The sequence below is a fragment of the Cervus elaphus genome, chromosome 13, assembly GCF_910594005.1.
Source record: "Cervus elaphus chromosome 13, mCerEla1.1, whole genome shotgun sequence".
Taxonomy (NCBI): domain Eukaryota; kingdom Metazoa; phylum Chordata; class Mammalia; order Artiodactyla; family Cervidae; genus Cervus; species Cervus elaphus.
The window spans coordinates 16,628,796-16,641,660 of record NC_057827.1 but is presented as its reverse complement, the minus strand read 5'-3'; the positions used below and the strand labels follow the sequence as shown (position 1 = coordinate 16,641,660).

The following is a 12,865-nucleotide window of genomic DNA, read 5'->3' as shown; positions in this document are numbered from 1 at the left end:
AGGGGGATGCATCAAGGCTGTATATTGTCACCCTGCTTATTTAACTTAACATTCAGGGTACCTCATGTGAAATGCTAGGCTGGGTGAAGCACAAGCTGGGATCAGGATTGTGGGGAGGAATATCAATAACCTCAGATATAGAGATGACACCGCCCTTATGGCAGAAATTAAGAGGAATTAAAGAGCCTCTTGAAGAAGATGGAAGAGGAGAGTGAAGAAGCTGGATTAAAATTCAACATTCCAAAAATGAAGATCATGGCTTCCAGTTTCCTCACTTCATGCCAGATAGATGGGGAAAGAATGAAAACAGTGACAGCTTTATGGTCTTGGATTCCAAAATCACTGTGGATGGTGACTGCATCCATGAAATTAAAAGACACTTGCTTCTTGGAAGAAAAGCAATGACAAACCTCGATAGCATATTAAAAAGCAGAGACATTGCCTACAGAGGTCCATATAGTCAAGGTTATGGTTTTCCCAGTAGTTATGTATGGGTGTGAGAGCTGGACAATACAAAAGGCTGAGCACTGAAGAATGGATGCTTTTGAACCGGTGTTGGAAAAGACTCTTGAGAGTCCCTTGGACTGCAAGGAGATCAAGCCAGTCAATCCTAAAGGAAATGAACCCTGAATGTTCATTGGAAGGGATGATGCTGAAACAGAAGCTCCAGTGCTTTGGCCACCTGATGGGAAAAGCTGACTCATTGGAAAAGACTCTGATACTGGGAAAGATTGACAGCAGGAGAAGGGGGTGACAGAGGATGAGATGGTTGTATGCCATCACTGACTGAATGGCCAGGAGTTTGTGCAAACTCCAGGAGATAGTGCAGGACAGGGAAGCCTGGCGTGCTGCAGTCCATGGGGTTGCAAAGAGTCAGACACAACTGAGCGATTGAACAACAGCAGTCCTTGTCTCAGATCTGGTTTATCTGTTTCCTCTAATGAGTAGCAGACAGCATTCTACTGCTTTTATGAAATGGGTGGGAAATGAGGAGGAAGGTAGGGGTTGGCCTGTGACACTCCCGGTTTACAACAAATTTAACAATTGCCAGTATCCTAGGTGTAGCTTATTTCGTGGGTAACTTTCCCAAGGGGGTGAGGGATGGAACATCTGTGGCCTGAGGCCTGCACTGGGATTTGTCTCATTTGCTAATGAAGCCAAGATTCTTAACGTCCTATGGGATAGGCTTCCTCTCCTCTCTACAGGGTTCAAACGGGCAGGTCATTTTACTACATTTTCATGTGAGACTTGTCCCTCAAATGATTGATATTTTATTAGTTGTACTTTTTTCACTGGTTGCCTGGCAACCAGATTGTCTCCTATAGGTGACTATGTATGTCCCCTCTCTGAGGGATGAAAGTGGTCCTGCAGTTTCTTTCCCATTGCTCTCATCACCATGACTCTGGGCTCTAGATGCTAAAAGGGCATCTCTTGCTGTTGCCCCACACTGTCAGCACCACTGTGTGTTCGGCCAGCTGTGTAGAAGTCAGTCTGTCTTGTTAGATTGGAAGAGCAGAGATGATGTCTTCTTCCTTTTCTCCCAGTCTTTCTGCAAACCTAACTTATGTAAAATATATTGATTCACTTTGTGTCTGAAGTTGACTGCTATGTGCTGGCGGGGTGGGGGGCATAGAAATTCAGCTTGCTTGGGGGAAATACTGATCCATGGAGACCTTGAGTGGGTAGGTGAGTTCTGAAGGAATTCCCAAATGTCTCCTTTGGTATGAAGAAGATAAAATTAGGGGAACTCAAAGGGAGAGTCACTTTTTTTTCTTCTTTTTATCTTGCTGTTTTTTCTTGCTTCTTCTCCTGTCAACATTCCCCCTAGTAGATATTTCACAAGGTATTTTTTCACAGTTAAGAATTTAGAAAATACAGAATCACCTCTGGTTCTCGTTCTTGGTGTTGATGATGAGTTGAGACGAGACCCGATTACTGGAAACGGTGACCAGCACTCTGAGGCAGTCTCTAGACAGTGTGAGATAACCAGCCATTTGAGGTGAAAGGGGAGCAGGGTGATTGCTCTGAGTATGTGGCCGGAAAGGCCTGAGGCGGATGTGTTTTGAGGTTAAGACTCAGATAGGTGGGGAGTAAATTGAAGTAGTTAAGGTTGTTGTTTATGACTCTAGAAGAATAGAATGCTCATAGCCCAGTACATGGCAATCACAAGTGCCCAGTGAGGACTCACTGCTAAGATAATGGTTGTATTTATTACTGTTATTATTTTTACCACTACCTTTTCAGCATGAAGTCGAGGGACAAAGAGGTTGAAAGACTTGCCTAATATCCAGCTAGTAAGTGTCAGAGCCAGGAACTAAATCCAGGATTGTTTGAATCTAAAGCCCATGTGGGGTTTAGAGAAATGTAGATCTGCAGTTGAGGAGAACTCAGAGCTGGTGCTCTAAAAAGAATTGATCGTCAAAGCAAGGTATTTGTTTTTCAGTGTCCACTGTGCCCTTTTAAACCCCCCTTTAAGTTACAGTGATGGAATGGCGTATTATCATGGTCTGTAGGCAGTAGTCCTGAAGGGAAGGATTAATACCATCCCTGCCCCACCATCCATGTTACTCCACAATGGGGTTCTTCCTTCCCTAACACTTTGACAGTTGGAGTTTTAAACAGCTCACTTTGGTGCAAGCTTATGTGGACAAGTTGAGTGGTTTAGAGGAATACCTTATTGGGATAGTTCCAGAAACTCTGCATGGCAACCACAGAGCTTCAGTTTAGTGACCACAGAGAAGCAAGATGACAAACCACAGAAGAGAAGAAACAGCCAACATCTTGCAGAATTAAACAAGGGCATCGGTTTCTCGACACTTGGGTTATGTATTCTTTACTATTTTGGTTTTATGTCAAAAATCATTGCTCAACATAAATGAGGTCAGTGAGACAAGCGTGTAAGCTGTGCCCCAGAGTCCTTCATGGGCTGGTCCCTTTTTTCTTTTTCCCTCCCTGCTTCCCATACCTGCTACATGCTGACCCTGCCCTGAGACACTGGGAATGCAGCCGTCAACCAAGCAGACCACGGTGTATTTCCTCCTGGAGATCCTACTTTAGATGGTGGTGGGCTCCAGATATATTCAAAAAGTGATAGATTAAATGGAGAAAAGCAAAGCAAAGGAAGCATTTAGGAGTGCTGGGGTGGAGGTGTGACCATTTTGAACACAGTGGTCAGGAAATATCTCTTCTGAGAAGATAAGATTTACGCAAGACCTAGAGGAGGTAAGAAAGCAAGTTGTACACGTGTCGGGAGAAAAAGCATTGCTGGGTTAGAGAAGAGACAGCACGCAGATTCCAGGGAGGTAGGGGTGTGCCTGGTATGTGTCAGAGAGAGCAGGGAGGCAGCGTGACCGGAGAGGATGGTGGGAGGTGTCAGAGTTACTTCTGAGGATGTAGCGCAGGGGCTTTCCCAACCTGCCAGGCGACTCTGCTACCATAGCAACTGCCCGGGATGCTGGATGAGCAGATGCAAAGATGCCCTGTGGGCTGGGTGCTGTGTTCACTCACAGGCAGGGCAGGATGGATCAACAGCATGCAGTGATGCTTGCTTTGCCTGCTGTGGACACTGGGAATAGCAATAAGTGAGTTTGCCTCAGGTTGGAGTTGTGGAGGAAGCAGGTACAAGTTAATAAGCTGAGAGAAGAGAGGAAAACAGCTCCATCCTGAGATCTGCCTTGATTGTGTATGTATATATGTGTTAGTCGCTACATCATGTCTGACTCTTTGCAATCCTGTGAACTGCAGCCCGCCAGGCTCCTCTGTCCATGGGATTGTCCAGGCAAGCGTACTGGTTCAGTTCAGTCACTCAGTCGTGTCTGACTCTTTGCAACCCCATGGACTGCAGCACGCCAGGCCTCCCTGTCCATCACCAACTCCTGGAGTTTACTCAAACTCATGTCCATTGAGTGGGTGATGCCATCCAACCATCTCATCCTCTGTCATCCCCTTCTCCTCTTGCCTTCAATCTTTCCCAGCATCAGGGTCTTTTCAGATGAGTCAGTTCTTCCTATCAGCTGGCCAAAGTATTGGAGTTTCAGCTTGAGCATCAGTCCTTCCAGTGAACATTCAGGACTGATTTCCTTTAGGATGAATTGGTTGTATCTCCTTGCAGAACTTTGTGCACACCAGGACCCAGGAGAAAGGAGCAGTGACCCCACAAGAGACTGACCCAGACCAGCCCGTGAGTGTCTAGGAGTCTCCTGCAGAGGCGTGGGTCGGTGGTGGTCTGCTGCAGGGCTGGGGGCACTGAGTGTAGCAGTGTGTGCCTTTTGAAGGAGGTCGCCATTTATCTTCATTACCTCTGCCAGTTTGTCCCCTGGTAAATAACAGGGAGGGAACACAGCTCCACCCGTCAACAGAAAATTGGATTAAAGATTTACAGAGCATGACCCCGCCCATCAGAACAAGACCCAGGTTCCCCCTCAGTCTCTCCCATCAGGAAGCTTCTATAAGCCTCTTATTCTCCATCAGAGGGCAGGCAGACTGAAAACCATAGTCACAGGAAACTAACCAATCTGATCATATGGACCACAGCCTTGTCTTAACTCAATGAAACTAAGCCATGCTGTGTAGGGCCACCCAAGATGGACAGATCATGGTGGAGAGCTCTGACAAAACGTGGACCACTGGAGAAGGGAATGGCAAACCACTTCAGTGTTCTTGCCTTGAGAACTCCATGAACAGTATGAAAAGGCAAAAAGATAGGACACTGAAAGATGAACTCACCAGGTCAGTAGGTACCCAATATGCTCCTGGATATCAGTGGAGAAGTAACTCCAGAAAGAATGAAAAGATGGAGCCAAAGCATACTAGAGTGGGTTGCTATTTCCTCCTCCAGGGAATCTTCCTGACCCAGGGGTCAAACCTACATCTACATCTGCTGCATTGCAGGCGGATTCTTTATCACTACACCACTTTGGAAGCCCCTACCTGGATGGTCTATCTGCCATCATAGCAGTGTCAGTGGGGAAGGGATGGTCAGATTGAAGGGGTGGACTTGGGTTACTGACCACCTTCATTGAGTTGTTTTCTCCAGTCTTCCCAAACACATCCACTGTCTTCATAGTAATAGAAATAATACAATTGCAGCACCATAAATTGGTGCACTCTGAGAGGTTATGTGGAAGGAACTCTGCTAAGTGCTGTGTAAATGTTCTCTTGTTGGGCCACATCTATTGGGCTCACTCTTTATACAGAGAGCCTTGTACAGTGACTGGCCCAAATACGGAACTTGGGTAGGTATCTTTGAAGGAATGAATTTTTCTCCTCACTGCCTGTAAGGGTAATAGATTTTTTTTGCGCCTTTTAGAGATGCTCCTGTGGCCGTGAACTTTAAGTAAACTTTTCAAGGCCACACGGCCAGGAAGTAGCAGAAATGGGATTCAGACTTGGGTTTTTGTGGCTCCAGGGCTTTGTCTACTACTGGGCAGAGCTGACTATTGTGCAAGTCAGGTGAAGGGTTCTGCTTTTGGATTCTCCTAGTTCTGGGTGCAGTTGTGTGCAGTGAAGAGCAGATACCAGGTGAAGGGCTATTTAACATCTCTTGCTTCTCTTTGGCAACCGTCTAGCCTGTTAGCTCTGGCTCTCAATTTGTAAGTTGGTAAATTACTAATGACAGCCCATGGACTCCTTATAAGAAGTCAATAGAAGTGTGCATTTGTCAATTATGAAGTGCTAACCAGAGTAAAGAGGGGACCATTGTTATTTCTAAAGTACCTACTGCTAGCAGTCTTGAAAATGATTATGGAAGGTCAGTGGGCACATGTTACTGAATGTGGTAAGTGAAGTTCCCTATACCAAGGTTGGCAAACTTTTTCTGTAAAGGGCCAGGTAAAAAAATAGGTACAGTTTTGGGAACCATAGCTCTTGCTCTGTTGCAACTACTCAACCCTGGTGTTGTAACATGAAATTAGCCATAAAAGTATATAAATATATACGTAGGCAATACACAAATGGATAGGTGGGGCTGTGTTTCAGTGTTTAAACTTTATAAAAACAAGTGTTGGGCTTTAATTTGCTGGTGTAGGCAGTGAATATTCACACAGATGCACACACTTGACTTACATTTTGTGTATTAGATAATACTTTAAACAATTTTGGGAGTGGGGGAAAGTAAATGTGTATACCATGATTGTATGATCAATAACCTCCTGAAAAGTTACATGAAAATTGCATACACATAGACTCAGCCATTTGGTAGACCTGAATTTTTCTGAACAGGCATTCTGACTGTGACCTCTGACTGCCACCTGAGTTGTTTGAATTCCGTCACTCTTTTCAGGCATCATGTAATGGTCTGTCTAGTCATCTGCCCTCTGCCCTTCTTGTTACTTCCTTTCCCTGTAGGTATTTGTGTCTGTGACTACACTCGTCCTGAGTACCCATAGTCTTAATAGTAGGTTGGCCAAAAAGGTCATTCGAGTTTTTCCATCACATCTTTTTTTCTTACTTTATTTATTTTTAATTGAAGGATAATTACAATGTTGTGTTGGTTTCTGCCATGTATCAACTTGGTTCAGCCGTAGGTATTCCTATGTCCCCTCCCTCCCATTATATCCTATGGAAAAACCCAAGCAAACTTTTTGGGCAACCCAATAATAGATGTGGGTTAAGTGATTAATTAAATTTGTATTATATATATCATTTGCTATACTCATGTCCTTGGATAGAGTATTTCCCAGAGACCATCCGAGTGATCTTCTCAGCCAACCTGTTACTCTTATTTGGCTTTCCTGCATGTGGGTTTACATCTTCTTCCACTAAAGTTTTAAACAGTCAGTGATTGTTTACTTTGCTTATTATTAGACTTCCTGTGTATTCTTCATGGTAAGATCTTTCAGACAGCCACGTGGGAAGTGATATTTGTACAAGATCACACATAGTGTAAACAAAAGAAAATGTTGTTTTTTTCACATCAGTGTCTTGCTCTCAAGATCCTTTGTGACTGGAGATTTTCTTTTCCTTTTTTAAACAATTGACCGATCCATGCCAATATCTCCTCATTTTAGTAAGTTGTGCAGTTCTGTATGTTTTACGTTTCCATAAATTACACCTTAAAGCAAGATAAAATGGAAATACTGATGTAAATTTGCTGTCATTAAAAAAAGAAAACATACACATATGCATGCACATATGCAAACACACACAAATCCCACTTACCCGAAAGGGGATAGGGAGAGTGGTGTGAGAGATGACTGGCCTTCTGCCAACATGTTAGTGCTGAGTTTCTGGATGTTGTATATAATTAGAGAGTTTTGTCATATGAAGACTTTTCATCACTGATGATACTCAAGATTATTTGTCTTTTCCTGAGTATGCTCTTGGAAACATTTGTTTAAAATGGTTAAAGCCAGTGCTTAATGGATACACAAACTATAGTACACTCATAATTGTGGAATACCATTCAGCAATTTAAAAAACTGCCAGTTTGAATGGGTTTCAGAGGCACAGTTCTGAGTGAAAGATGTTCAGTTCAATTCAGTCGCTCAGTCGTGTCTGACTCTTTGCGACCCCATGAACCACAGCACGCCAGGCCTCCCTGTCCATCACCAACTCCTGGAGTTTACTCAAACTCATGTCCATTGAGTCGGTGATGCCATCCAGCCATCTCATCCTCTGTTGTCCCCTTCTCCTCCTGCCCCCAATCCCTCCCAGCATCAGGGTCTTTTCCAGTGAGTCAGCTATTCACATCAGGTGGCCAAAGTACTGGAGTTTCAGCTTTAGCATCAGTCCTTCCAATGAACACCCAGGACTTAGCTCCTTTAGGATGGACTGACTGGATCTCCTTGCAGTCCAAGGGACTCTCAAGAGTCTTCTCCAACACCACAGTTCAAAAGCATTAATTCTTTGGTGCTCAGCTTTCTTCATAGTCCAACTCTCACATCCATACATGACCACTGGAAAAACCATAGCCTTGACTAGATGGACCTTTGTTGGCAAAGTAATGTCTCTGCTTTTTAATATGCTATCTAGGTTGGTCATAACTTTCCTTCCAAGGAGTAAGCGTCTTTTAATTTCATGGCTGCAGTCACCATCTGCAGTGATTTTGGAGCCCAGAAAAATAAAGCCAGCCACTGTTTCCACTGTTTCCCCATCTATTTCCCATGAAGTGATGGGACCAGATGCCATGATCTTAGTTTTCTGAATGTTGAGCTTTAAGCCAACTTTTTCACTCCCCTCTTTCACTTTCATCAAGAGGCTCTTTAGTTCCTCTTCACTTTCTGCCATAAGGGTGGTGTCATCTGCCTATCTGAGGTTATTGATATTTCTCCCGGCAATCTTGATTCCAGCTTGTGCTTCTTCCAGCCCAGCATTTCTCATGATGTTCTCAGCATATAAGGTAAATAAGCAGGGTGACAATATACAGCCTTGAAGTACTCCTTTTCCTATTTGGAACCAGTCTGTTGTTCCATGTCCAGTCCTAACTGTTGCTTCCTGACCTGCATACAGGTTTCAGTGTTAGCTAGTGTCAAAGTTTGCACAGGTATGATGTTCTGAAAAAGATGAAGCTGTAGGGTGAGAACAGGTCAGTGACTGCCATGGAGTAGGGAGAGGGGACAGCTGGATCACAGTGGCATCACATGCAGGACTTTCTTGGGGGAGGAGCTGTTCTGTGTCCTAATACTGGTGGTAGTTACACGAATACATACCTGTATTAAAACGTCATCATACTATACACACATGTAAGAAGCCAGTTTCAGTATGTGTTAACTTTTTTAAAGTAAAATTTAAAAAGAAAAGTTACAGTGCTTGATTATGCTCGTTGAGAACAACAACAACAAAATCTCAAGATGGCAGATGCCAAGTATTCCTACAAGAAAAATACTAATTGTAATTTTTTAAAGAAAAAATTACCAATTTGTTAGTAGGTTTACAAAAAGCTGAAAATAATGCAGTTTCTACTCAATCAATAAACCCTTTGTCTCCACGTAGAAGGTAAGGAAATGTTCAGTTATATGTTCCCCAGTGGCTGTAACCCGGTTCCCCCTTTGCTTCTGTAGCCTTTCCTGTCTTCTTTATGGTGATCACTTTCCTTCCTTGGTGTGTATATACAATGTGTGACAGTTACAGGGGCCATGGGAACCATAACTTTTAAGTTCCGTGAATTTTCTGTGGGTAAAACCAGCCATCATGTTGAATTAATGTCATTCTTCAAATTTAATTTCCATGTTATTCTAAGCGGGAGACTTAGCATATATCTGAAGGAAAGGTTCTTGATCGTTTCTGATAGCATGTAAATGATGGTGGTGATGTGGGCTCATTTGTCACTTCATGAGCATTATCATTAGTTGTCACGTCATCAATTATCATTAAGCGCAGGGAGGCCTCTCTTGGGAGAGTGTGTAGGTGTGCTGATTGAGGAGTGATGCTTCTTAGGGAGCATCCTCTCTCCTGTTTGGACGTGGAAGATACTGGGCCCCTGTTACTGAGCCATAACCACTCACTCTGAACAGGAATTCTGGTCCCAGCACCAGTGGTTTTGCAGAACTGCCTTCAAATAGGATTGATTCAGTGGGGCATTGATTCGTTTCATGAAACTGGAGACACTGACGGGGTGATCACACACAGATGTTACTTGTTGGTTCTGCACATGAAGACCTGATCGGGCCATTTTGGTTTTGCAGATCAGGCAAAGGAGGAATTGCTGAGCTTCCAGGAGATGACCGTGGGGGATGCAGTAGTGTAAAAGGCATGAGGAGACATTTTCTGAACTTGAGAGAGTTGAGTTTGGAATATTGATGGTCCTCATAAAGCAGCCTGCAGGCTGTTCTGTCTCCCTCTCCTGGGTGACATTTTACACATAACACAGTAGATATTAACCAACTGGGAACCAGACGGGAGGTGGCCAGAGGCCCAGCTGCTCCCTTCCTTGTCTACTGCTGGGATCAAGCCCACATTGGGAGAGATGGGTGGTCGTGGTCCTTCCACAGCTGGGGCTTCCAGTGACTGAAGTGCTGGGGTCCTCAGAGCAAGGTCCAAGTGCCTGCCGTCACCCTGGGTCCTGAATGAAATGTATTCACAGTTGAGGGGCATTTGACTAAGACTGGGAGAAAGAGGCAGATGTGATGAGAGAAACTCAGGTGCAAACATCTATAGGAGCACCCCTGTGCTTACTGCTGAGGGCTTATGAGGCCCCACGTGACTTGTGATCGGGGCTCGTTCCTGCCTCGCCACAGCGCTTAGTGGTGACAATGTGTGCTGAGGGGGTGGACCAGAAAGCCCCTGCTTGTTTTCAGCCCTTGGTCAGCCCTCTTAGCATCTGAAGAAATGCCCTTTTGCTCTAGAATCCAGGTTCTGTTGCTGCCTAAGCTCCACTCGAGAGGAAGAGAGAGAGAGAGAGACAGAGAGAGAGAGAGACAGTGTCTTGGAAGGCAGTCAGCCTTCCACCCAGGCAGGCTCTCTGAGTTGAGTCTGCTGTGCCAAGGATCAATGATCACAGTGCATCCGGTCCCCACCTTCACCCCTGCAGAGAGCTTCAGGGTCATCTGAGCAATCTCTGCAGGACTGCTGCCTGTGTCTAAATTTACCCACAACTTCAGAGTTACTCAGCCTTATTTGGAGGGAGAAATCTCATGTTTTCCCACAGGAAATGAGCCCCAGCTAATGTGTCCAACAAACGGGGACACACCCCAAGTGCTGGGAGGCCTTTTGCTCATTTCCCTTCCACTCTCTGTGCCTTTTCATGTAGGCATCTAGCCTCACATCGAGCCCAGAACTTCATAAAATCCCAGAGCTCCTGGGGACCTCACATGTGCATAAAAACCTGGTAAGACTGCAGATGTCTACTGCGTCCCATACATACTGCTGAGCCAGACTCACCTCATTGCCCAGTGGCATCATCTCCTGGTTATCGGAGGCATGTTTAAATTGGGAAATACAGACACCTCCCCATCTGAGATCATTTGTTGAAAATCTGCATTTCCTTATTGGTTCTTGTTCATGAGGTTATGGTTGGAGGAAGGTCTTTGTGATCATGTTTGAAATGGGTCCTACCTGACTGAGGAGCTCAGGTCTCTGGTACCTGTTCTGCCCTTTCCTCGTTTATGGCCGGGGTCCAGGCAGGCCCCTGATGCTCCCACTACCTCCTCTGGGACAAAGCTGCTGGCACATTGATGCCTAGTGTGAACTACTGACGTGCTGGCCGCCCCACAGGAGAGGAGAATCGGCCTTATCTACACGCTGATCAGTGACTAAAAGGGCAGAGGCTGCAGCCTCATGGACTCCAGTGAGTCAACCTTTTACTGCCAAGACTAACCACACGCTCTGGAAGGCAGCCCGCGCATCTGAAACCGAGTATGCAAATGGCAGCTTCAAACCTGATAAAGGGTATCCTCGTGGGTGGATATTCTTTTGCTTTTTTAAAGCAGGGTTGTTATTCCTTTTTTTCTTCTTGTTGACAGAAGCTCTGTGGAAGTGGTGATCTGAATGCTGCTCTGACATCTCAACATTTCAAAGAGCAATCTGTAAGTGACATTCCTTAAAAACAAACACTAAGTACTATAAATATTTCCTATCAAATGTTTGGATCTTTGCCTCTTTTTATTTCTAAAGGATGTGAAACTATAGTCACCCGCAAAGACAGACCCTGCAAATTGTGGCTGGAAAAGATGAATTCAGTGTCTATTGATTTGTCAGAGTGGAATAGATTCTTCTAAAAATACAAAGCCTTGAGAATGAGGGAGATGGTACAGGAGACAAAGCCATTTTGAAGTGCTTTGAAATGTGGGCCGAGAAACTTTCAAAAGAAGGCTGTGAGAGTGACTTAGCCACAGATCGATTAATTGAAAGTTAAATAAGTGAACAACACATCATTTTATCTGTAGGTTTTCTTTCGAAAGACACACCTTTGCTCTTTTCAAAACCTGAATTGGATTCGTTTAAGAAATATTCAGAAACAGACTCAAATTTGATGTAATGGCTTATAGAAGTTGATGTGTTCCTGGAGAGGGAAGGGAACTTGGGAGAGGTGAGACTGTGTTTAAGTGTAGGAAACACTATAATGGGGCTCAGGGGGTGAAAGAAAAATATGCCCCAGAGAGGACGTGTCTCCCGTGGGGACCCAGGGAGGGATATGTGTTAGTGGCCATGGATCAGGAGGCTGTCATCTGAGTCGGTGTGAACTAGAATCTTTCTATTACACGTGAACTGATGGAGGTGGGTGGGTGAGGGGAGAAGAGGAGGGAGACACCTCACATCTGAGCTTGGAGGTATGGACCAGGCCCATGGGAGCCCGCCCCATGGCTGGACCTGTGTGTGCTGAGTCCTCTCTGGGTGATCCACTGGAAGCTGTAGGATAAAGGATCCTGCAGGACATGAGTGAATTTAAGGGGATGTCATATGTCAGCATGCAACTCATCTATTAGTACTCCTTCTTGAAAAGTTAATATTGCAAAACTCTTTTCATGAATTCTCATAGAATCCCTCTGGGGAGAAAGATAAAGAACAGGGTAAGCATGTCATCAATGTAGGTGTGCGTGGAGTATGCTAGATTTGCCATGATTGCAAGCATCCTTTTTCCTGAAATGAAGAAGCATTCCCACATTCTGTTTCTCGGGCCGAAGACAACTGACTTCACTTACTTCTCCATCTGTGCAGGGTCTCAGGGAAGCTGGCGATGGCTTGAGTAACCTGCCCAGCCCTTTTGCCTACCTTCTCACCATCCACCTGAAGGAAGGTCGGAACCTGGTGGTCCGGGATCGCTGTGGTAAGGCCTGGCCCTGTGTGCCGTTGGTAACCTGGGGACCTCTTCCTCCCTACCCTCTGTCAACCCTGCTAGTCAGCCTTTTCTGTCTCAGCACGGCTGGTGCTAGACTGGAGCTCTCGATCTCAGTTTCTCCAGGTGTCAAGGTATTTGCTGTGAGTTATT

At 45.0% G+C, this 12,865-nt stretch overlaps 1 protein-coding gene across 4 annotated transcripts in view; it reads left to right on the top strand.

The window, feature by feature from the left end:
• The window catches only part of MCTP2 (multiple C2 and transmembrane domain containing 2), a 254,511-nt gene that overhangs the window by 70,323 nt on the left and 171,323 nt on the right, over nt 1-12,865 (top strand). For all 4 annotated transcript variants that reach the window (XM_043921524.1, XM_043921521.1, XM_043921523.1 and 1 more), the window contains 2 exons: nt 11,400-11,462; nt 12,595-12,703. In XM_043921524.1, coding sequence (XP_043777459.1) covers nt 11,400-11,462; nt 12,595-12,703 — 172 coding nt within the window. The remainder of the gene's footprint in view (nt 1-11,399; nt 11,463-12,594; nt 12,704-12,865) is intronic.